Here is a 24,146-nt window from a genome sequence, read left to right on the forward strand (position 1 = left end):
TAGCACTTCTTATAGAAAATGTAATTGACAGTCTTTTCCTATGATGATAATGATTAAGAAATCAGGATATTGTCAAATATTGTAATCAGTGAATTCCCTTAAAATTCATTAAAGAATCCTGTTTCTTCACCTAACTTTTTAATTTTTGAGTTTTTATGGCTTGGGTCTCCAATCAAAAAGTTGATTGATTTTTGCCATCATTTATGTAAAGGGTTTCCATCAATGTCAATAGCAAATGCATGGTCAGACATCATGGATTAAGTCTGACCTTTCATAAATTCTACTTCCTCCATGTTCAAAAGGGATATTCTTTTCTGGAACATGAGAAAATGTTTAAATGCTTTCATCCATCAAAAATATTTTGTTACTGTATGGTTTGTTTGAATCCATATAGACCTGTATTCAGTAATTTTTTCTTTCTAGATTTCTGTTCTTTCAGAATATAGTAATCTGACAGCAACTTAATCTAGGTTGCAACCTAATCTTACTCCACCCACAAATGCTTTTACTACATATATCTCAGTTTTTCATCCAGCAACTCAGTTTTCTGCATTTCCAGTATATTTAACTGCAAAGAGAGGGTTTAACAGCATCAGGGGTTTTTAATGTATTTCTGTGGGATATATATCTAGAGAGAGAGAGAGAGAGAGAGAGAGAGAGAGAGAGAGAGAGAGATGTGCAACTAGAAAGGAGAAAGAGACATAAAGGTTTTCAATTTACATGAAAATGTTGTCCATATATGCATGAATCTTTTTGCTAAAACAGCTTTTTTTTTTTTTTTTGTGAAGTTCTGACACGTCTTTGGAAATATATTCTGTGGTGTCACAATGATTACTCCAACTTGAAAACATCCCATAGACTCCATTAGTTTCATTTCCAGTCCTGAACTGGCAGGCCCTTTTTAAAAAGAATATGTAGACATGAGAAATCTTTTACATTGGCTTTACCTATCATTTTATTTGCCCTTCATAAATATATGTTACATACAAAATGGTTAAAATCCCTGCTGCTGATCTATAGCTGGTCTGACCATCTGTATCAACTCCTAAAAAAGCGGTACCAAAATAAAATGCCAGGTTGCCCCAGCCTCCTGTTTCTAACTTGGTCAACCAAAGATCCCTGGTGTCTCTAGGTAGGACTGGAAACATCTCCTGTCTGAAGCCCTGGAGAGCCACTGCCAATCAAAGCAGACAGTATTGAACTAGATGGCCCAATAATTTGACTTGGCTTCCTGGTTTGCACATAACACTAAACCATGCTTTATTAAACTGTGGTTTATTATACCATGCTTTTGTGCTATTTGTGAAGCCAGTCTTACTTTGGTTATTAACTATGGTTCAGCCCTAGTTAACATTAACAAATGTTTAGTGAAATGTGTAATCCTGAACCCACACCTTCTCCTTAAAAGGAGCCATTACCAGCAGCTACATAGCTCCAATTTAAGAACAGCAAAATGCTCAAATGGCTTTCAAGACTCCGGGATGTAGAAAGCCAGGGTTTAACTATGATTTATTAACTATAGTTAATGTTAACTGCTATTTAGGTGTAGATGAACCAGGCCAGCATAAGACAGCTTGCTATGTTCCTGGAGATCTTTGTGAAGCATGTCAAAAAGGCAACAGATCCTCCCACTCCACATCTCTAGCACCTACTGTCTTGACTGCAAGTTCATAGAATCATAGAATTGTAGAGTTGGAAGGGACCCCAAGGGTCATCTAGTCCAACCCTCTTCAATGCAATAATCTCAACTAAAGCATTCATAACAAATAGCCATCCAATCTTTGCTTTAAAACCTTCCAAGGGAGTCGAGTCCACTGTTGAAAAGCTCTTGCCGTTGGAAAATTCTTCCTGATGCTTAGCTGGAAACTCCTTTCTTGTAACTTGAATCCATTGGTTCATGTCCTACCCTTTGGAGCAGGAGAAAACAAGCTTGCTCCCTCTTCCATGTGACAGCCCTTGAGATATTTGAAGATGGCTATCATAACTCCTCTCAGTCTCCTATTATCTGTGCTAAACATACCCAACTCCTTCAACTGTTCCTAAGCTTGGTTTCCAGACCCTTGTGTTAAAAAATAATCAGGAAATGTTTATGAGACTGAGTATAAATGGATGCTATGTATTGATCATGAAATAAGTAGTTCAAAGTCTGATCTCTTCAGCAACAGAGTGTTCACCTGCTATCAGGTGACAAATGGGAGCTACTGTAAAGTACATGCTTACATTCCTCTGCTTCTCAAAGCTGTAAGTGTAAAATAACCTGGTTAATGGGATGCTAAAACACCATAATCATTTTGGGCTTCTTCTTTTTTTAAAAAAAAAACTTTAGCTAGCTTTGTCGAGATAAATTGATTTACAGCTTCATTCCTCAAGCACATAAAAGTATGGAGACACATACACTTACAATCAGAACAGCAGCAGGGCCTTTGAATACATTTTATTACTATTAAGAGTAATAGTTTTGCTTTTAGGCATCAAGCCTGAAGTATCATAGCGGAAATAAAAAATTGCTGCACCACTTGGGTGGCCAGATAGAGAAGAGGGTGGAGCTCCTGCAGCTTTAATAGTTAAGTGGAAGGGGAAAATCCAGCAGGCATAGCTAGTCATGCAGGCTATGCCTGATGAAATTCTCTTGCGTACACTTAGCTCTTCAAGGTACTTGAACCCCATTCTGTGCTTTTTAGTATCTTGCTACACAGGCAAAGTAAACCATTTATGCCTTAGGCTTTGTATGCATCATAGGTTTAAAGCACATTTCCCTCCCCACCCCGCAAGAATCCCAGCAACTGAAGTTTGCTAAGGGTGCTGAGAAATTTAGAAGTTCTCAGGATTCTTGTTTGGGTGGAGGGGTGCTTTAAATGGTGTGCGCGCACTCTTGGACACTGTCAATTGTCTAGGAAATAACTATCAAAGGAAGTGTTTCAGACTGGTAGCATAAAGTCCTCCAGCATTATCACCATCTCCTACTTAAGAGGAGGAGTGGAGATTTATTCACTAGCAACTTTATGTTCTTAGTCCTCTGTGTGTTTTTATTGTGACCCTTGTCCATTTGGGGAGCACAGTATATTATATGTCTACTCTGAATATTTATTCTTCTGCTACAGCACAACTGAGCTGATTCTGGATGTTTCCAAACTCTCTTCATTTGTGTCTCATAAAAATAGGAAGATGTAGGCTGTTAACAAGTTGACAGTATTATTGACGTATTTGGCATCGGTATTAGTACACTTCTGTCATTTGACAATTATTTCCCTTAGCAAACCATATGGTAAAGAAAATGTTTTCATTCACCCACACATGATGAACATTTTCTTGAAAGACACATGCTGTGTTTGCCATCCACCACAGTTTGTGGAAGTCAGGAGCCCAGAGCTCCCCAAACTCCCAAATACTAGCAAGCACCAAATGCCTATTTCAAACTTTATGGAGCTCCTGGTTTCCCACTTCCTCCTGACTCAAGAGATGTGTCTGCAAAGACAGCTGGACAGGCGTGCTCTGTTGGCAGAGTTCCTAGACTCCAGCCTCTGCTATTTCAGCATCTCATCATCTTTTACAGTGCAATCCTATGCATGTCTGCTCAGAGGTAACTGGCTATAGTATTGCTTCCTTAATGTTGTTGGGTTTTTTAATATAACATTATAGGTAATAAATCTGAAAGTCTCTCATCATTAGTCTGTAATTTTTGTAGACATGTTTGCATTCATCTGGCTCCCTCGTTGTGCAAGCTAGCAACTAAACAACAATGCAGTGGATGGTTTTCTTAATGGTGCTTGGAAATTATGGAGTAAAGCACTGGTCCACAGAAGTGGTTTCTGCCCCCATCCTCTGAGTGCTGATTGGGTTGGTAAGATGCTTGAGAAGGTCCCAGGCCCAACCATACTCCAAGTCAATTCCAAAAATAGTGTTCAATATAAAAGTCAGCAGTCTGATATCTCAAGGGCAAATATATTGGGCTTGGTATGTTATTGACCTCTTTCTGGGTTTTGGAGCTTTCAAGGCCATGGGGCATTCCTAGGTCATCTGAAGCTTCTTCACATATACCTAGAGCAGAGGCAGATTTGGGGCTGCATAACCAGTTCCCCACACATGGGGGAGAGTTGAGAGGGTGCCTTCCTGCCTCCTTTCCAAAGCCTAGTAATCACTTGCTTCAGGAAGGAGGTGTGAGGGTATTGAGAGGGTTCTAGAGTCCTCTCTCCACCTTCCCAAAGCCAAAGCCTCCTTCCTAAAGCCCAGCACCTTGCTTACCCTGCTTTGAGAAGATATGGGCGGTGGGGACATCAAATTTTGGCCTTGCACAGGGCACCATATTACCAAGGTCCACCCTTGCCCAGAGACTGGAATGGCAAGCAGTCAGTGGTTTGATTTATCTTCATATTAGAGGCCTTAGGGCAGCTCCACAGCCACCACAAATATTGCAGTGAAGTAGGTAGGAGCCAAAGGGAGGAAAATAAATGCAGAAGACCCAGACCAAATACAGGTGGCCCAATCAGTTTCAAACTATATAATACAACATACCCTCCAGCATTTATCCAGTGAAAATAGGGACATCCCATTCCATAATGATAATATTACTATTTATACCTCACACATCTTACTGGGTTGCCCCAGCCACTCTGGGAGGGTTCCAGCATATATAAAAACATAAGAAGATGTTAAACATAAAAAGGGCTTCTCTATACAGTACAAGATTGCCTTCAGATGGCTTGGGGGGTCAGATAACTCAAAATCCTGCAACATTTCTCAGATGAAAATAGGGATATCCTAACATACCCTCGAACCAGCGTTCGAAACTCCCATTGTTCTAGGTGCATTTAGCAACAGGGAATTTCATTAGTGTAAGCAGTTTCGGAGCTCTTGGCGTAGTAGTGCGCCTACGATTTCAGATTAAAACTGCAGAGTGGAAGGAAATGAGGTCCTTTTTCTGCCTCCTCACTTCCAGCTACTCTCTGAAGACTGGAGAAGAGACCCTCTTAAGAATATTAGGGGGGTGGGCAGAGGAAGGACTAGACCATGTAAAAAATGAACATAATATTTTAGCTGCAGTTCATTCCTTTTCAGCTTTGTATTCTTGTTATAAAAAAGCACTCCTAGACATTCCATTGTTGCGCCCATAACCTAGGTTTAAGGCGCCATTTAGCTCCTATCTTTCATATCTCAGTTCCTATCACTGCTTCCACCATTTCTCCAATGAAAATAGGGACATCCTAAGCCTGGCCCTCCAGCTGTTTTGGGACTACAATTCCCATCATCCCTGACCACTGGTCCTGTTAGCTAGGGATGATGGGAGTTGTAGTCCCAAAACAGCTGGAGGGCCAAGTTTGGCCACGCCTGTAGGGAAAGCGGGACATTATGGGATCAAATCAGAAACTGGGACGGCTTCTCAAAATCAGTGACATCCCTGGAAAATAGGGACATTTGGAGGGTTTGATACAATACTGAGCTATGTATCTGAGCTGTAACATATCTTCCTGCAACTAAGGAGCAGCTATAGCTGTTTGCTATACAAATGAATTTATGGCATTTTTACACATTTGGTGGTCCAATGCTCTCCTCTAAGAATGGGAGGCCTGGAAAAATGACTGCTATAGGAAACAGTTACCAGTACAAACAAATGTCGAATGGTCTGATTACAGTACAGGTGGAGCACACAAATCTCCCTTTCATCAAAGGGGATAATTTTAGCTTCAGCCCCCTCCCCAATCAAATGTCTTGCTTCCTTCTAGTTAGTAACTTACCCAGTTTGTGAGAAGAAGCCTCTTATTGATCTCTGCAGTAATTATTTTTGAAGGATTCTTGAGATGCCAACTTGTTTAATGCCAAGTAGGGAGGAGGGAGAGGGGGGAGGAGAAGTGAAACAGCTGCTTTGTGAGGTTTCTCTTCTTCCCTGTGTATGTATTCATACATGCAAAGCAAACTTCTTTGTTGCCTTCAGACTCCTAGAAAACAGATCTGGATAAAAGATCTCCGTCTCCAGAACACTATTGATCGGCATAACTGCTATTGACTCTTGACCTGCACTTTTCATTGATCTGAAAATGGCCCCCGATGGCAGGCGGATGTGAATCTTAAAAATGAATGAAATAAAACATTTCCTCTTCCTCTTATTGTTATTGTTGATCCAGTGGGGAACCGAACATGTATTATCGTGGGAAATAGCAAGATAGATAGATAGATAGATAGATAGATAGATAGATAGATAGATAGATATTCTTACCTGGGGCAATCGTACGCATGTTTCCTGACAGCTAAGTTCCATGATGCTCAATGAGCCAGTTGTGTGGGCATAGAATTGCAGCCTCAATGAAAGGGAAATGGAGGCTGGGGTGAAGCTACTCATTCATTTCCCTGTTTGTTTTCTCTGAAAGTGAAAAATGCCATGCTTCCTTTTGTTTACTGTTTATAAATTACTATCACATCTACTCCACTTCCCACACATACAAAAAAAAGGCCAATAATCATTTTAGTCTGTTTGTTTGAATTTGTAATGATCCAGCAGAAAAGCCTGTTGGATCAGGCCAATGGCTCATCTAGTCCCACATTTTATTCTCAGAGTGGCTAACCGCATGCCTATGGGAAGCACTCAAGCAGGACTGAACACAGGATCACTCTCCCCTCCTGTGGTTTCCAGCAACTGCCATTCAGAAGGATGCTGCCTCTGAGTACGGAGACAGAGCATAGCCATTGAGAACCTTATCCTCCATGAACTTGTCTTATAACCTTTTAAAACCATCTTGAGTTGGTGACTATCACTGCCTCCTGTGGCAGGGAGTTCCATAGTTTAATTATGTGCCATTTAGAGAAGGGCTTTCTTTTATCTGTGCTGAATCATCCAACGTTTAGCTTCCCTGGATGTCAATGAGTTCCAGCATTACGAGAGAGAAATGGTTAGGAGAAACTAGTACAAAAAAAGAAGAAGAAGGAAAACACAATTGCCAATCATTTAGACCAAGAGCAATCTTCCTCAGAAGGAGGGAAAGTGACTATTCTGTGGAAAATTCAGCTTCCTTGAAAAAGGTTTTCATACTGAAAAGTGAAAACCTGAAAAGTGAAAAATGATTCTGTTTAATTCCTGAAAACACTGTAAAAATAATACAGGAATACAGGGAAATGTAATTGTATACATAATAACCTATACTGCAGTTAGATTCTGCTGTCAGAGTTCCTGGGGAAACCCAGCCAGATGGGTGTGGTATAAACAATAAATTGTTGTTGTTGTTGTTGTTGTTCTCTTGGCATACTCATTTCATGATATCTGAAGTTCCTAATGTTAATTGTTTTATACTTAAGGATTCAAAGCATTTAAGCCTTCTCTTGCCTTATACAACTTCCTGAGTTGTTAAGATTAAAATGCTTGATTCCCATCTGTTCCCCAGCCGTCCTCCATTTAATCACACCAACATGTACCTGCAGGAAAAGCATGCAAAATATTTCATTTCTCTTTAACAAGTTTATCAATGAGCCCCTGGGAGGCGGGGAGTGGAAAGAGGCAGACAATTATTTCTTGTAGTTGTCTGTGATCTATTGACAAATGCCTGTATTAATATATAGTCAGCTTGCATCTTTATACCACAGGCCTTAGAATTTTGACTAGGAACTGGGAATCAACATAAACATGTACAACTGCTGCTCTTGCATCATCTAAGTCCCAGCTTTGCTTACCCCATAAGCTCTCCAGGTGTCTTAGTAGGCCTCCATAGAAGATGGAGCATAATCCCTGAGGGAGGGATCAGACTGAATGACCATCTAATCTAGCATCCTCTCACAGTGGTAAACCCAGTGTCTATGGGAAGCCCACTAGCAGGACCTGGGCAAGCACTAAGGACTCCTGAGGCTCAAGAACAGGAATGGGGAAACTCTGGCCTATGGATCTAATTGGGTTCACTGGGCTTCCCCATTTCACCAAGCAGGTACTGCTGTACATGTGACATCATCAGGCATGGGACATGTAGTTCCAACAATACTATTGTGTACTTCCCCCAGGATTTTGAATACAAACTGCTTCCTCTGGAAAGGGGAAAGTGCTCTGTTTTAGGGAGCATTTTCCCCTTTGCAAAGACTTTAAAGGTGGTTTCAGGGAGTTTCTTTGAAGTGTGTTCCTAGGGTCAACCAGCTGACTGAAGATACTCTTTCATTGCCAAAGGAGCTTGTTGTAACCACCAATCAGTTGTTCTGTGCTTACGGCAGCCTCCTTTGGACTTTGGCAGGTGTCAATCACCTGGTGTCATTATGATGACAGGTGATTGGCAGGTAGTCATTTTGAATCACTTGTCAAAGTTAGCCTGTGTGGGATGAGGGAGATACCAACCAGATTCCTCACCCTTATGCAAGATATATGTTACTCTGCAGTTGCTGTTTTTTATTTCTTCTTCTTCTTCTTCTTCTTCTTCTTCTTCTGCTGCTGCTGCTGCTGCTGTTGTTGTTTAAACAAAAAACAAAGCTATTGAAGCAGTTGTGAATGAGCAAAGGACGTATGGAAAGAGGCTGCTTAATAATCCTTTCTCTTTTGATCCTTTTCCTGTTAAAATCACTCTTGTATTAGCTAATTCCATTGGGGAGAGAACATAAGGCTTATCCATATCTTCCCTGGATCTTTCTTGCTATAGGTGAAAAAGCAGCTAGAGAGAAAGGTAATTCTGAGATGGAAGCAACTGTCGGAAGGAACAGAGCACAGTCTTTTCCTGTTTAGATAAAGCCGGCTCCAGGCTGCTATGGGTTTAAATGAAACTTCTATGGAGAAAACAGACAGAAATCTAGTATGTGGTTGAAGCGTCAGAAGAGAAGATGGATGGGACAAAATACTGACCATGATTTCCCAAATATTGACCATGGTTTTCTAAACACTGACCATGGTTTCCCAAGCTTCAGAGTTCTTGGTGAGCTTACAAAGTTGTCATCAACACTAGCCCAAATTCCTAGGAATATAAATGAATATAAAGTCAAGAAATATAAATATATTACCAATGTTTATTAATCATCAATCACTGTCACTAGGAATCATAAAATGAAAAAAAAATCATTTTAAATTCCCAAGGAAGGTACACTCTGTACATGCCCATGCGCTTTATTTCTGAGGCCCATAGTTCCTAATGAAATTTTTCACACTATACCTCATAGTGGCAGAGTGACCTGGAATTAAATCTATTTTAATTGTACAAACCTAAAGTTTTCGTAGGATCTTGAAACCATCCTGAAAAAATACCAGTAGTCTGGAGATGCCATTACTTCAGATCAAATTGTTGCCCAGCTGTTCATCTGGTCACAGTGCAAAGCAGGGCCTAACTGGTAGTAGCACCTATTCTGTGGAACAACTTTCCAGCAGAGAATATGCAGGCACTGGTGCTGGATGGCTTCCCCTGAAAGTGAAAAATGCACTATTTTAACAGGCTCCCCCACACCCCCTGTTCTGCTATTGACTCCCACCTACTGTTTTGATTTGGGTTTTTGGATTTTATAGTATTATATTGTATTGCATTGGGTTTTAGATGTAAACCGCTTTGGTAATGCATAATGGAAGGGGGGGAGCAGTATAGAAATCTTTAAAAATACAAATGAAAAATACAAACCAAGTGTATTCCCTGACTCATCGAGTCCCCAAGTACAGTGGTACCTCGGGTTACATACACTTCAGGTTACATACGCTTCAGGTTACAGACTCCGCTAACCCAGAAATAGTGCTTCAGGTTAAGAACTTTGCTTCAGGATGATAACAGAAATCATGCTCCGGCTGCACAGCGGCAGCAGGAGGCCCCATTAGCTAAAGTGGTGCTTCAGGTTAAGAACAGTTTCAGGTTAAGAACAGACCTCTGGAATGAATTAAGTACTTAACCCAAGGTACCACTGTACTGATGGGTTGCACACGCTCAATTGTCTCCACTTCCAGAGTTTGACACACTGACGTTATATGTGACTTATGAGAGTGAGACACTTAGAGATGTGGTACTAAGGGATAATAAGCAGCGTGAGTGTGCTAATATTAAGTAAGAGATCAGCAAGGGTGGGATGTGGTCAGTTTTAGAAGCTGACAGCAACAGTTCTGCACATCTTGATTCTGCAGGAAGATCTCCCCACAATCTCTCATTGACTTTTCAGGGGCCTTCAGTTCCACTGGGGTGAATGATCCCCTGTTGAATTGAGCAACATCAAAGGGCCCTGCGGTTCAAAACCCACATCTTTAAGGGTTTCCCTTCTGCCTTCTGAACTTGCTTCTCAGCCAGAGAGTCCTTCCCTTTCCTGGTGTGTGCATGAGGGAATTGAGGGGCGGAGGTCTGCCAAAGGAGAAGGGCGACCCCACATTCAAGCAACCTCCCCCCTTTTTTTAAAAGAGATGTCACTTGTGTGAAGGCGATCTGGTGAAACCAGAGCAAGGCAAGAGTGGCCACACTCACCCTGTCCCCCAAATTCAGAGCGGGCTAAGTTTTAAAGGGAGGGGATGTTCAGAGAAGGAAGCTTTGAGCTTGAATGAATGGAAAGGAGGAGATGGAAGGGGGGGATACAAGCAACTGGAGCTCTTGAAAAGAAAATCGGTGTGGTGTGTGTGTGTGTGTGTGTGTGTGTGTGCGTCTTCCACATACGCGAGCTCGCTATCTGGCTGCAATCAATGCCTCTAATTGATGCTTTCTTGCCTTCGCGGTGCCCCTTCACTCTCTTCTGTTGCTTGCGTGTGCGTGTGTGTTTTCTTTTCCCCTCTGCCATATATATTTTGTGTGGTGTGTGTGTGTGTGTGATTTTCCCACCAACGCCACCATCCCCTCCCCTCTTTCCCTCTCTGCTCCAGCAGCACCAGCACCAGCCACCAGGACAAGTTGCTACGGAAACGGCTGCATGGCAACCGGCTCAGAGCCTGGGGTCCGTCTGCTGCTGCTGCTGCTGCTGCTGCCGCTGCTGCTTCTGCCGCCGCCGCCGCCGCCGCCGCCGCTTGTGTGGCTGCCTCATTCTCCCGCGCGCTTCCCTCCTCGCTAGATGGTGTGCGAGACACCCGAGACTAGACACGCTCCGGACGCGGGCAGCGAGAAGCGGCGAGGAGCGAGAGGAGGAGAGGCGGCGCGAGGAGCGGAGGGAGGCGGCAGAAGGCGAAGGCGAAGCCGGCACAGGCAGCAGCGGCGGCCGGACGAGAAGAGGCGAGAGGCGACGAGCGAGTCCGGGACGCTCTGCCGCTCGCCCGGGACCTGAGGAGAAGAAGAAGGAGAGGAGGCGGAGGAGGAGGCGACGATTTCCCGCCCGCCCGCGCGCGCGCGCCTTTTTTTTCTTGTCTTTTTCCTTCTGAGGGGAGACCAGCCCAGAGCCCGACGCCGAGCCGGAGCGCAGCGCAGCTTCTCCCTCCGAAGCAGGCATGGACATGATGCCTCTGGTCCAGGGCGCTTGTTGCTCCAACCAGTGGCTGGCCGCGCTGCTGCTGAGCCTCTGCTGCCTGCTGCCCTCCTGCCTGCCCGCCGGGCAAAGTGTGGACTTCCCCGGGACGGCCGTGGACAACCTGGTGGTCAGGAAAGGCGAGACGGCGGTGCTGAGGTAGGGCTCGCCTCAGCTGCCGCTGCTGCTCTCCGGCTCAGGGCGGCGCGCGGCGGGGGGCAGAGGGCGGGAAAACAACATGTGAGGGGCTGTGTGTCGTGTGTGTGTGTTGTTGTGTTTCTCAACCCCCTCATGCTCAGCTGGAGAAGTCCTGGCTCCGCGGGGGCTGCACCAAAAAATGGGTCCGAGCCGTGGAGTTGTTGGGCAGAGAGAGAGGAGGCTCCATCCCACTTGGAAACTAATGGAGCCCCTCTGAGTTTTGTCCCCTCCTGCCTCTCCCCCCCCTCAGCCATGTCTCCCCCCCCCCTCGCACTTGTGGCGTTGAAAGGTGTCCTCCCTCCTCTCCCCACCGAAATGCCCCTCTTGGTGGGACTTTCAGCGGAACTTTAGCATCGCCTTTTTGTTACTCGGTGGGCTCTTTGGAGTGAGTCTTCCTCCCTTGCTCCCTCTGTGGTGTTTTTTATTTATTATTATTATTCCCTTTCTCGTGGATTTGCAATTAGCTCTCTCCCCGGAATTACTTCGCAGCTTCTTCCTCAGGCGTGCTTCTTCTCTCAGCTCCTTGTTAAGCCTCTGAAAGCTGTAATGGCTCATCAGAGAACAGCGAACACCCCCCCCTCGCACGTTCTCCCCCCCCCGCCGCGTCCCCAGCTTCGCAGGCGAAGTGGCTGCAGTGCAGACTCTTGTGTGTGCGTGGTGCGCGGTGCGAAATATCTCCTTTGAGCAGAAATGTTGGAAGTTGGTGCCCAGCAGAGCGATCCGAGTGATGCTTAAAACGCCCCCCCCCCGTTCTTCAGAGCCTCCCTCCCTCTGGCGCTTGAAACTCCCGTCCAGATGCTTGCTGCATTATCACTGACAGTGCAGTTCCACGCATCTGACTGCTACGGTATGGGATATGTAGATTTCTCGAGAGATCTGATCCAGGGATCCATCTGTACCAAGTACCAAGCAATGCATACCGCAGTGTATTAACTAACACACACACACTTCTTCCTTTTTTTTTGCCTGGGAGAGGTGCCTGTATTCTGATGTTTAATTGGACCATTTCCCCCAAGCCCTGATCTATGCTGCAAAATAAAGGAGCTCCTGTTCTTCCTTTAAAAAAAACAAAACAGAGAGAGAGCTTTGCGTGTGGAGATGATTTAAGAGCACACATTGCCACTTGTCTTGTAAATGCAGAGCCCCGTGCCCAATTAGTTGACGTTGTGAAACTGTAGAGAATAAGCAGACAGTTTGGTAACGGAAAGATCCAGAGGGATGCGGGGGGGGGGGTGGACTCTGTACCTCAGCAGAAGATGAATGCAAAAGGTCCTTACTTGCCTTTGGAATGCTAAGTTTGTTCAAAGAAGTTGGAATGGGAATCACTGATGCTCGACTTAATTTCTTTGGGATAGGGCTTGATGTTTGTAACAGGATCTGCAGTGCAACCTTCCTATGCCTGCTATATAGCACTGCTCAGCAGTAACAGTTCACTGAGGATACAGATACACTCCACTTCGGGTTCTTGGCATTTTCATGGCGATTTTCATAGGAGGATGTTAACGATGTGTATTAATTACTTTTTCAAATATACATATTTCTGCCACCAGAAGATTGCACGGTTTACAGCAGTTTTGCAATTCCTTCCTTTTTAACAACGTTTCCATTTCATAACAACCCACTTGGCTAGTGGAGAATTTGTTTACCAGTAGCAGTCTATCGTCTATGCATCCCTCCCAGCCCCCCCTCAACTGGCTTAATTAGTCACCTGTTTTAATTTGTGCCTCCCCAGCCCCCAGCTTAATTTTTAGTGGTTGCATTTTGCACATTGCTAGGACAATTCTCTAGGGTGTGTGTGAAGGGAGGGGAGCGATTGTATGGTTTTTCTTACTACTTAGAATAAGTACAAAGATTCCTACTTCTTGTTTCTTACATGTTCATAGATTAGTCTCTGCAGCAGTTTTAACCATGAACGATGTGGTTATAAATGGTGTTGCTTGCTGATAGTGAATTAGATTCGTAAACTAACTTCATCAGAATCCTTGCTTTTCACTTATACTGCAAAGCTCTTGCCATATATTTATTGCAGAAGATACTCTTTCATTGTTTCAAACTGTGGCAGGGGCAGCCCAGCCCTATTTATTTCCCTGACTGTTCTCATGTGGTGGATGCTGAGAACACATTCAGTGTTTATGCACCACTGGTTGACATATTTTTCATCTGTAGTAATATGCTGTAGTTACAGTCCATGGTTTTAGAATACATTGGAATTTACTCTTGTTGGTTTCCTATGCTGCAGACAGAAAGTAAATGCAACCCTAGTCTCTTTCTTTATTTGCATTGCCTCCAATGTAAAGACAGCCAAGGATCAGAGTTGATGAGCTGAGTTTTCCCATTCATGCTAGGATGCAAACCAGTGCTAGTGGGCAGTGTGAATCCTTCATACATATTTTTAAAGAAACCCAATGAATTCAGAACTAAGCAACCGATGGTGCCTTTTCGCACCTAGAATTAAATGTGTATGTTATCACTGTAACATATGTATTTCTCCAAGGCCTGGCTATGACGCGGAATACATTACATAAATGCAATAGGACTTTTATGGCAAAGCAATTCTTCCCATCTTGTAAGTGGGGGAGAATGAATAGCAGCTTTTAAAATAAAATTCCACCGAGAATAGAATGCACTATACATTATTTTACCAGAGAAAGCAAAATGCATTACTGATCTACTGGGCACAGAAGAGCAAAGGCAATATTAATGTTGTTAAAATTCCTTGAACGTTTCTTAAGGAATGGCACATTTTGTGGAATGAAATACATTCCCCTTGGTATCTGTCGTGCAAGCAAAGTTTACTTCAGTGGAGCCCAATTTCCAAGGAAAGTTGATAGGAAGCAAAGGAGCAACTTAGCCATTTGATGCAGACTTCCTAGTCATTCTCTGGAATCTTGTCCCTACGGGTTATGCACAGCTTTTATTTAATGCATAAAACCCAGAACACTTAAATTAATGAAAATCTACAAGAAAATGCTTTTTAGGTGTCGTATTCGGGAAGCAGCCTTCTGCAAACACAGACAAGGAATGCAGAGTACATATTGCAGCTGATTCAAAGGCTCTGTTGATTTGTTCACAGGTAGTAGCTAGTGTATTTTCTTCCACTTACCCAAGACTAAAGTGTGATGGTTGGGATTAATGCATATTGCTCTGCACAAAGAAATGTATATAAATATAAGGTGATATTGTATCACATATTTTTAACACTGTGATTCTGTTTACAAACAACTATGTTTTATAAGGTTCATGCAAATATTTTGATTCTCAGAGTCAAACTGTATTTTCATGTTTAAAAAGAAATATTTTGTTTTGCCAGGAGTCCCCAAAGGAACTACACGCTTAAAATATTGCAATCAAGAAACTTCTAATTTGAAGACTTAAATCATCCAGTATAACTGCTGGTGGCTAATATTAAAGGTCAAGTGTTGGGATCTCTGAGTCATCCTTTCAGTGTTTGAGTCAGCAGTTTTGTTGTTTAATGAAAGGACGATTATGTTAATAAGGATGATATACAGGTGTTTTAATTATCTGACTGCTGAACTGTTGAAAAAACGTTACCAGTTAGGCATTTTAGCTGAGATGCTATAGGGATGTAACTGTGGAATGGTGGTGGAGTCTTTCTCTGATAAATCCACAAGCCAAGTGAAGCCAGTAATGTCTGCAGTTGTGTCAGTGGTAGCAAGACTCTTTCTAGGAAGCAATTCTCGTAATCACCATTAGTGGAGTCCAGTGCCAGACTTCCATGTGACTTTGCAGTGTCCCATGTGGGGCAAAATGTGATGGAATAAGGATAGCTTTCTTCCAGAAGCTTGGGCTGCAATCCTATACACAGTTACTAGGGAGTAATCACCATTGAACAAAGGTGGGGTATATTTCTGAGTACACACCTGTCTAGAAATTCACTGACAAAAGGTTTAAAGGAGGGATGTGCTATATATTGTAAGTATTATCTGAAAAAAATGAAGTATTATACTTTGTACGTGCAAGCTTCAAACATCTTATGTCTGCCACCAATCTATATTTTAAACAACTTGCCTTGTTTTATAGGGTTGGGCAGCAAGCTGAAACATAATAGCTACACAGATTGAAATAAAATCGCAGGTCTACCAAATAAAACCACAGCTTTACAGCACCTTTTATCATTTTGTATATTTGGGTATCACAGTTCCAGTGTTGGAATACTAATATTATTGGTGATGTACACAAGGGATGGAGAACTTGCAGCCCTCCAGATGTTGTTGGACACTAGCTCCTATCACCTGTCGCTAGTGTGGACAATGGTTGGGGGTTATTGAAAATGTAGGCCAACAGTATCTGTGAGCCACAAATCTCCACCTCTGATACATCCTTGCTGGATGATGATTATCACTGGGAGTCATGATCTGTTCCAGCCAGCCATTTTTCTATAGCAGCCTTTTCCAACCAACCAAGTGCCATTCAGAGGCTTGGGCCTGCAGGCCCCACCATCCCTGAAAGATAGCAATGTGCAGAATCTTGCTCCACCCCACAAGGCACATATGACTGGACTCACATGAGAGTGCCCAACTAGAACTATGGTACAAGACAGGGTATTCTGACTACAGGCTTGCATGATCAACTTTTGATTTTTATTACAACCCTGAGATCTACTGACTGGTGCAAAATGAGAACAAAATTTGGGAAAGGCTGGTGAAGATTGCTGCCTCCAAGAAAACTCGATCACAGAAAAGGATTTAGCTCCCACACCAGCAATGTTCCTGAATATTTTTAACTTTCTCCCATTTAAATGAATGGCTATGGCCCACCCCATGGAGAAAAGAAAAAAGAAACTTGTAATCCCACCAAGGCATATGTCCCATTGAACTTATTATGGCTTATTTCTGAATAGACATAAATAATATTGTACTACCGTACTCTGTCATTCTGAACTGACTAAAATGAATCATGACTTAGCAATAAGCATCCTGGATATTGGTTTTATGTTAGGATGTATCTCTGTGCTTCTACAATATATCATCCAGACCTGATAACAGCCCAATTGCTTCTGTGGTATAGACGCTGTTGTGATTCGGGGCATGGCCTTTGTTGACGTACTTCAACAAAAATGAAAACCACAGACACAAACACAGTGAATTAGTTGAATAAAATGACACAACTTCTTAATATATGTCTTAAAGCACTTACACAGTTTGTGCTAGTCTGTTCAGTTCAACAGATCTGATCTACTGCAAGAACGTAGTTATAACTAAGCAATGAGTAAGTCAAAGTTTATAGGTACCATTTTAAAAATTGGACAGACGTGCTTAGGCTTTCCTTGGGGCAAGGTGTGAGGACACATGATACAGTCATCTCCCTGAAGCTATGATGCTCTGGTCAGTGCCTAGATGGGAGTCAAATGGAAATCCCATGTACTCCAACTTGAGTTCCATGAGGGGAAAAGTTATTCTTTCTCCCTTCCTTCCTTTCTGGTGAGGTACAACTGCCATTTTTTTCATTTTTTTATATCGTAAGTAAATAAACTTCATTCCTTCACAGTGTACATAGTGGAACATGGTAAACTTCTTTATACTGAGCCAGCCATTCGTCCATCTAAGTTATTATTGCCTACACTGATGATCAGCAAAATTCTGGGATTCCAGGCAGAAATCTTTCCCAGTCTTACCTGGAAATGCCAAGGACTGAATATGGGAACATCAAAATGCAAAACATGTGCTCTACTACCACACTATGGCCCTTAAAAGATTGTTGGGGAAAGGCTTGACTGAATTCTTGAGGCGCAGATTAAAATTAACAATCTGGTTTTGAAGTGGGACTGAAATGAAGGTTTGAAGAAAGTAGCAAATTCACCAAAATGCATATCCGCTTGGAATATGGAAGACACACATGCTGGAAAATGGAGAACTGAGTTTCACAAAGATAACTCCTTGGCTGTGATGTTGAGGCCAAGAGGAATAAGAAAATTGAGAATCAAGGCATTGCAAACAAGAAAGCCCCTGTGTGATTATCGTTAAACCACATCTAATGTGTTGGTGGATTTGATTTTGGAATCGACACCTGGTTGTAAGTTGAGCAATGTGAATTCGGACAAAAATGGAAAGTTGGATGCTAGGTATAATAACAGGGCCATAGTGATTTACTGAAGGCTGTCTTATATCTGTGGGAACATCTAAGAGAAAATAAGATGAGTTTATGGCTCATTAAAATGGGACTGAGATGTTTAATTGCAGGTTCAAGCCCTGCAGATTCACTGGAAAATAACATTTTCTGAAGTGTGTCCTAAAGGTATATAAGAAAATGCTAAAAAAAAATTCAGAGTTGGCCATAATAATTTGTGGTGGCAGGTGAGAATCTTCACTGAAAACGCCTCTTGGCATCTAGGGATGGAAAAATTAACCAATTTCAGTTCTATCAGTTTCACACTCCCCCCTCCCAATCTTAAATTCACTTCTTCACATTTCTTCATTGATCTTCAATGATGATGTTGATGATGATTTACTGATTATACCCCGCCCATCGGGCTGGGTCTCCCCAGCCACAGGGTTTCATCAGTAAAAAATCCTTATGAAAATTCTTCAGCATGTTAATGTGAATTTCTTCTAAAACCACATTTTCTGTATGCAGTTTTGACTAATGTACGCATTTTGCACGCAGTAATGTAATGCTGGATGGCGCAGTTGGATAGAGCGTGGTGCTGATAATGCCAAGTTTGCAGGTTCAATCCCCGTATGGGACAGCATTGCAGGGGGTTGGAGTAGATGATCCTCAGGGTTCCTTCCAGCTCTACAATTCTATGATACTAGATAAATCTATGATATTTTTGCATCTATTTTCATTAATGCATTTTTGTTAACACCAATTAGAGAACTGTATTAAGGTTTAGTAATAAAAATGAGGAAATCAGATGGCCCCAGGATACATTTTAGATGGATGTAAAGTTGTGTATGTTTTGTTTATATACTGCCTGCAGTATATAATGTTGGGGGTCTGTTATCTCACTTGTAGTTTATAATGATTCTATGGCAGTATAAGTGGGATGTGGGTGGCGCTGTGGTCTAAACCACTGAGTCTTGGGCTTGCCAATTGGAAGGTCGGCAGTTCGAATCCCCGTGACAGGGTGAGCTCCTGTTGCTCAATACCTGCTCCTGCCAACCTAGCAGTTCAAAAGCACGTCAAAGCACAAGTAGATAAATAGGTACTCCTCCGGCAGGAAGGTAAACGGCGTTTCTGTGCGCTGCTCTGGTTTCGCCAGAAGTGGCTTAGTCATGCCGGCCACATGACCCGGAAAAACTGCCTGCGGACAAATGTCAGCTCCCTCAATCAGTAAAGCGAGATGAGCACCGCAACCTCAGAGTCGTTCATGACTAGACTTAACTGTCAGGGATCTTTAACCTTTACCTTTTATGGCAGTATAAATAGATCTAATTTCTCTTTCTAAATATCTGGATATATTTGTGCATGAACATAAATCAGCATTTGGGTCAACTTCATAGGGAACTATTGGTCCTGGTAGTTCAGTATAGTACAATTATTGGCAGTAGACTGGTCTCCAGGGTTTGAGACAGCCATCTTTCCAGCTATTATATTGAGATCCTGGGGACTGAACTCTTCAGCCCTTCCCACAAAGGTAGCATTTACCAAGTCTACCTGCTGTAGACTATTCCAGCTTCTTTTTATTAAACCCTCAATAAACTTAATTCTATATCAGTCCTAAGCAACTTGTTCCATTACTCAAGTGTTTTTGTGTTTTTTTTTTATGGCTTAGAAACCTTTCCTACTGTCAAATTAAAAAACCTGCCTTTTTGTAATTCAATAAATTGAAGTGCATATTAGAGACGATTTAACCACAGGCTCAAGTGCCAGGTGTTTATCTGTTAATTGGCATAGATTTGAAATGAAGAAATCTTCCATAAACAGCTTCTTAACTTTAGACACCTACATGTGGCAAAAAAAATGTATTAATATTTCAGAAAGATCCGCATGAATACTCACTTTGCAAATCATTCTACAAGTATAAAATAGAGGAAAGAAATTGAAGCCATTAATAAGGAAAGGATTTACAATGGAGGAAAAGACAAGATTAAATGTAGGTAGAGGAGCTAATATATCCAGGAGCATAAGAGCATGCATCAGACTAAAGCAACCTCATGGACTGCTGAATAAATGTGCATAGTTATAGGAAGATATTGCTTGCAGCACACAGCAGAAATTTCACTTCTCTAGATATTTGATCTGGAATAAGGACCTAAATAGATGAGTCAATAACCTTCTAATCTGCATAACATTGCCATTCCACTTTTACAATCCAGTTGTTTATTGAAAGAAAAGTTATAGTGCTGCTTATATCACAAAAAAATGAAAGAGCTATACTAGCATTAAATTAATGCCCTCCATATATTTTGGATTACCGCTACCATCCTCTCTTACCATTTGGCCATGCTCGCTGGGTCTAACATAAACTGGGAGTCCAATTTATTTAGGGGGTAGGATCAAGGTGTAAAGTCTTTAGTAGCAAGTCAAATAGTAGAATTTCTTTGAGGCTTGGTGGTGGGATGTGTGCTGAAGACATATTGGAAGCTTGGGGCTTTTCTGATACCGTATTTTTCGCACGATTGGACGCACCGGACCATAGGGCGCACCTAGTTTTTTTGGGGGGAAATAAAGGAAAAAAATTTTCCCTTTATTTCCCCCCCAAAAGCAGGTCAGGGAAACCGAACCAGGTCGAGGAACAGCGGGATAGTGGCGCTGCGCTTCCCTGCTGTCCCCCGAGCTTGTGGGGCTGGCTGATGTCTGCCTGGCGCGCGGGGCGCTCTGATTCAGGGCGCCCCGCCCGCCGGGCGGCAGGCTGCTATCCGCAGCTTGGGGAGCCTTGCGGGGAACTCCTGCAGGGCTCCCCACCCTGCGGATGTCTGCCCGGCGCGAGGGGCGCTCTGATTCAGGGCGCCTTGCCCGCCGGGCGGCAGGCTGCTATCCGCAGCTTGGGGAGCCTTGCGGGGAACTCCTGCAGGGCTCCCCACCCTGCGGATGTGTTCCGGAAGCGCCGGGCGCTCTGCTTTCAGGCCGCCCGACGCTCCGGGAAGCAGGCTGCTATCCGCAGCTTGGGGAGCCTTGCGGGGAACTCCTGCAGGGCTCCCCACCCTGCGGATGTCTGCCTGGTGCGAGGGGCGCTCTGCTTCAGGGCGCCCCGCCCACCGGGCGGCAGGCTGCCATTCGCAGCTTGGGGAGCCTTGCGGGGAACTCCTGCAGGGCTCCCCACCCTGCGGATGTCTGCCCGGCGCGAGGGGCGCTCTGATTCAGGGCGCCCCGCCCGCCGGGCGGCAGGCTGCTATCCGCAGCGTGGGGAGCCTTGCGGGGAACTCCTGCAGGGCTCCCCACCCTGCGGATGTGTTCCCGAAGCGCCGGGCGCTCTGCTTTCAGGGCGCCCGACGCTCCAGGAAGCAGGCTGCTATCCGCAGCCTAGACATCCCTGCGGGACCTCCCACAGGGCTGCCTAGGCTGCGGATGTGTTCCCGAAGCGCCGGGCGCTCTGCTTTCAGGGCGCCCGACGCTCCGGGAAGCAGGCTGCTATCCGCAGCCTAGACACGGCTAGCGGAGCGCTAATCCCGAAGCTTGGGGCTGCGGAGCTCAGCGCGCCCCAAGCTTCTGGGTGCCGGCAAGGTCTAGACGGCTAGCGGAGACCTTGCCGGCACCCAGAAGCTTGGGGCGCGCTGAGCTCCGCACGCCCCAAGCTTCGGGATTAATGCAGCGCCCCGCTAGCCGTGGGAGAGCTGGATCTCCCACGGCTAGCGGATAGCTTTCTGAAGCCTTGAGAGCGAGAAGGGTCGGTGCGCACCGACCCCTCTCACTTTCCAGGCTTCAGTGAAAGCCTGCATTCGCTCCATAGGACGCACACACATTTTCACTTGCTTTTTAGGAGGGAAAAAGTGCGTCCTATGGTGCGAAAAATACGGTAATTGTGTTCCCTAAATTTTGACCCACACCTTTTAGCGGTTTCCGGAATTATGATTGTCAACAGACACAATCCTATAAAATAAACACACAAAAATTGGCCGCCTGAACTGCCAGATCATACCTGTTCTTTTCTTGCCTTCCTATAGTATTTTACCAAGAAAATGTCCTGTACTCTGCCAGGGTGATTTTGGTAGACCAAGTGGCCATTGAATTATCTATTGACAAATAGCATTTTGTATTACAATAAGCAAATAGCAGACCCTCCAAGTTTTCCACTTTTCCAGATTTACAGAAGCTGTCCCAGTTTCTCATTTGATCCCGGAATGTCCCACTTTTCCTTAGGACATCCCTATTTTCACTGGAAAAATATTGGAGTGTATGGAGTTATACAACCCCCGAGCCAAGGAGGTCCACATTTAGAAGACATCTGAAGCCAGCCTTGTATAGAGAAGTTTTTTAAATACTATGTTTCTATATACTTTTGTACCTTGGTTTTCGAACAGCTTGGTTCTCAAATATTTTGGCTCCCAAACGCTGCAAACCCGGAAATGACTCTTCCGGTTTGCAAACTGTTTTTGGAAGGCAAACGTCCGATGGGGCTTCTGCGGCTTCCAATTGGCTGCAGGTTCTTACTGCAGCCAATCAGAAGCCACACTTTGGTTTCCAAATGTTTTGGAAGTTGAACAGACTTCCAGAACGGATTCCGTTCAACTTCTAAGGTACGACTATATGTTGGAAGCCGCCCAATGTGCTTGGGCAACCCAGTCAGATGGGTGGGGTATAAATAATAAAATTGTTGTAGTTGTTGTTGAATAAGAGGTCCCTACTTTCATTGGAGAAATGTTGAAAGGTATGAAATAGTAAAGTGCCCGAGAGCTACTAGAAAATATACATATTGTAAGGAATGAAAGTTGCTTCTGTGTAGGATGTGCTGTTGGGACAAAAAGATTACCTTATATTTTTTTCAATTACTTTCTTCTCACTGAATGGCATTAAGTGTCAGTGTCCTAAATGTTAGCAAAATAGAAGATTCAGCCTCCAGATTAAGTCTGCCTGATCAGCTGACATGCTTAAACTGCAGTATTCCCAAGGACTACAGAGAATGAATTACACTGGTTTTAATCCCATAAGGATAAGATAATCAAACTCTGTATCAAACCTGCTTTTTAAAACAGATGTGGTTTTGGCATTTTAATGCATGTGCACTTGCTGCACCAAGCACATATTTTGGTTTTCAAGTTACTCTGCAGGCCAAGAGATATCACAAGGGGGGAGGCTCTTTTAGGCCAACAGCCACCTTTCCTCTTGGGTAATTTTCCAGGGACCATGTGCAAAAGGTAGGCAGAGCCAGAGGCAAAAGTGGGCAAAGCAATACATGCAGTTTTTACAACAACAACAATTTATTATTTATACCCCACCCATCTGGCTGGGTTTCCCCAGCCACTCTGGGTGGCTTCCAGCAAAATATTAAAATACAATAATTCATCAAATCTTAAAAGCTTCACTAAACAGGGCTGGCTTCAGATGTATTCTAAAAGTCAGATAGTGTTTATTTCTTTGACATCTGCTACCTTTGGTAGCTTGGTTTCTAGACACATTGTCATATGCTCTCAATCCCTCGTTTGCCTGGATATGGGACTATCAGAATTTAGGGACACATTTCTACCTAGCCAAAAACACTTATGAGGAATGTGAAACAGGGCCTGTGAGCTGTGTGCCTGGAAAGGGTACGGCCGAGGAATATGGGATAGCCAGCCTCATTTAGCCAACATGTTACAGTCTAAATAATGCCTGGAGGGGTTAAGACTATAGAGTGAGTTGTCCTGCCAGGCCTACTTCACCTTGGAAGGAACTAGCTACAGTCAAACCTTGGTTCCTGAACAGCTCCATTTTGGAATGTTTCGGCTCCCAAATGCCAAAAACCTGGAAGTAAGCGCTCCAGTTTTCGAATGTTTTTCGGAAACTGAATGTCCGACACAGTTTCTGCTTGACTGCAGAAAACTCTTACAGCCAGTTGGAAGCCACACCTCAGTTGTCAAATGTTTCAGAAGCCGAACGGGCTTCCGGAATGGATTACATTCAAGAACTGAGGTTTGACTGTAATCAAGGCAATTGTTCACCCCCAATCTACCTGAGAAGCTCAATGTGTAAGGAAGTCTGAGCAGGTTGCCATGTTTTACTGCCTGTGTAACATTTTATGAATGCTGAATGGAAAAGGACATGAACAAGACCTTTGAAGTGTTTGTAAGTAAACCAATTTTTAACTTACCAAACGTGGTCTTTTCCTATACTAGGGGAAGAGGGAACTCACAAGGGTGTATTTTAAAGGCCCAACAGCTTATATTTCCTTGCTTTACTTTGCTGCAGATTTTGTGATTTTAAATCTCTTCTGAGTTTCTCTCATGAAAGATTACTTGCTTTAAACTTGGATCTTTTGACATCCAGTAATTCTCCTTTCTACATACCATTTCCCACTGCCACCAACAAAGAATGGTCCTGACAGCAAGATAGAGGGACTTGGAGGGCCACATTCAGACCCTGGACCTGTGGTTCTTCACCCTGGATGTATGAAGGAATGCTAAGCAATCACTTTTGGCATAGGATTCCAGAGATGGGGTCTTGCTGTCCCATTTAACGTAAACAGTAGAGGGAGGAAATGAGAGAGTCATTTGCCTTTTTCATTT

The 24,146-nt window shown here is 43.6% G+C and overlaps 2 protein-coding genes across 3 annotated transcripts in view; one reads left to right on the plus strand and one right to left on the minus strand.

Annotated features, from left to right (window-relative positions):
- Positions 1-24,146, minus strand: part of LOC310765695 (uncharacterized protein) — a 557,351-nt gene that overhangs the window by 39,421 nt on the left and 493,784 nt on the right. The gene's annotated exons all lie outside the window — the stretch shown is intronic.
- Positions 10,854-24,146, plus strand: part of NEGR1 (neuronal growth regulator 1) — a 437,028-nt gene continuing 423,735 nt past the window's right edge. The window contains exon 1 of one of the 2 annotated variants that reach the window (XM_083621043.1): positions 10,854-11,502. In XM_083621043.1, the coding sequence (XP_083477169.1) occupies positions 11,327-11,502 (176 nt within the window). In that variant the 5' untranslated portion in view covers positions 10,854-11,326. The remainder of the gene's footprint in view (positions 11,503-24,146) is intronic. The other variant, XM_083621042.1, reaches the window with a different exon arrangement.

Source organism: Podarcis filfolensis (genome assembly GCF_964270895.1).
Source record: "Podarcis filfolensis genome assembly, chromosome: 6".
In the NCBI taxonomy this organism is placed as follows: Eukaryota; Metazoa; Chordata; class Lepidosauria; order Squamata; family Lacertidae; genus Podarcis; species Podarcis filfolensis.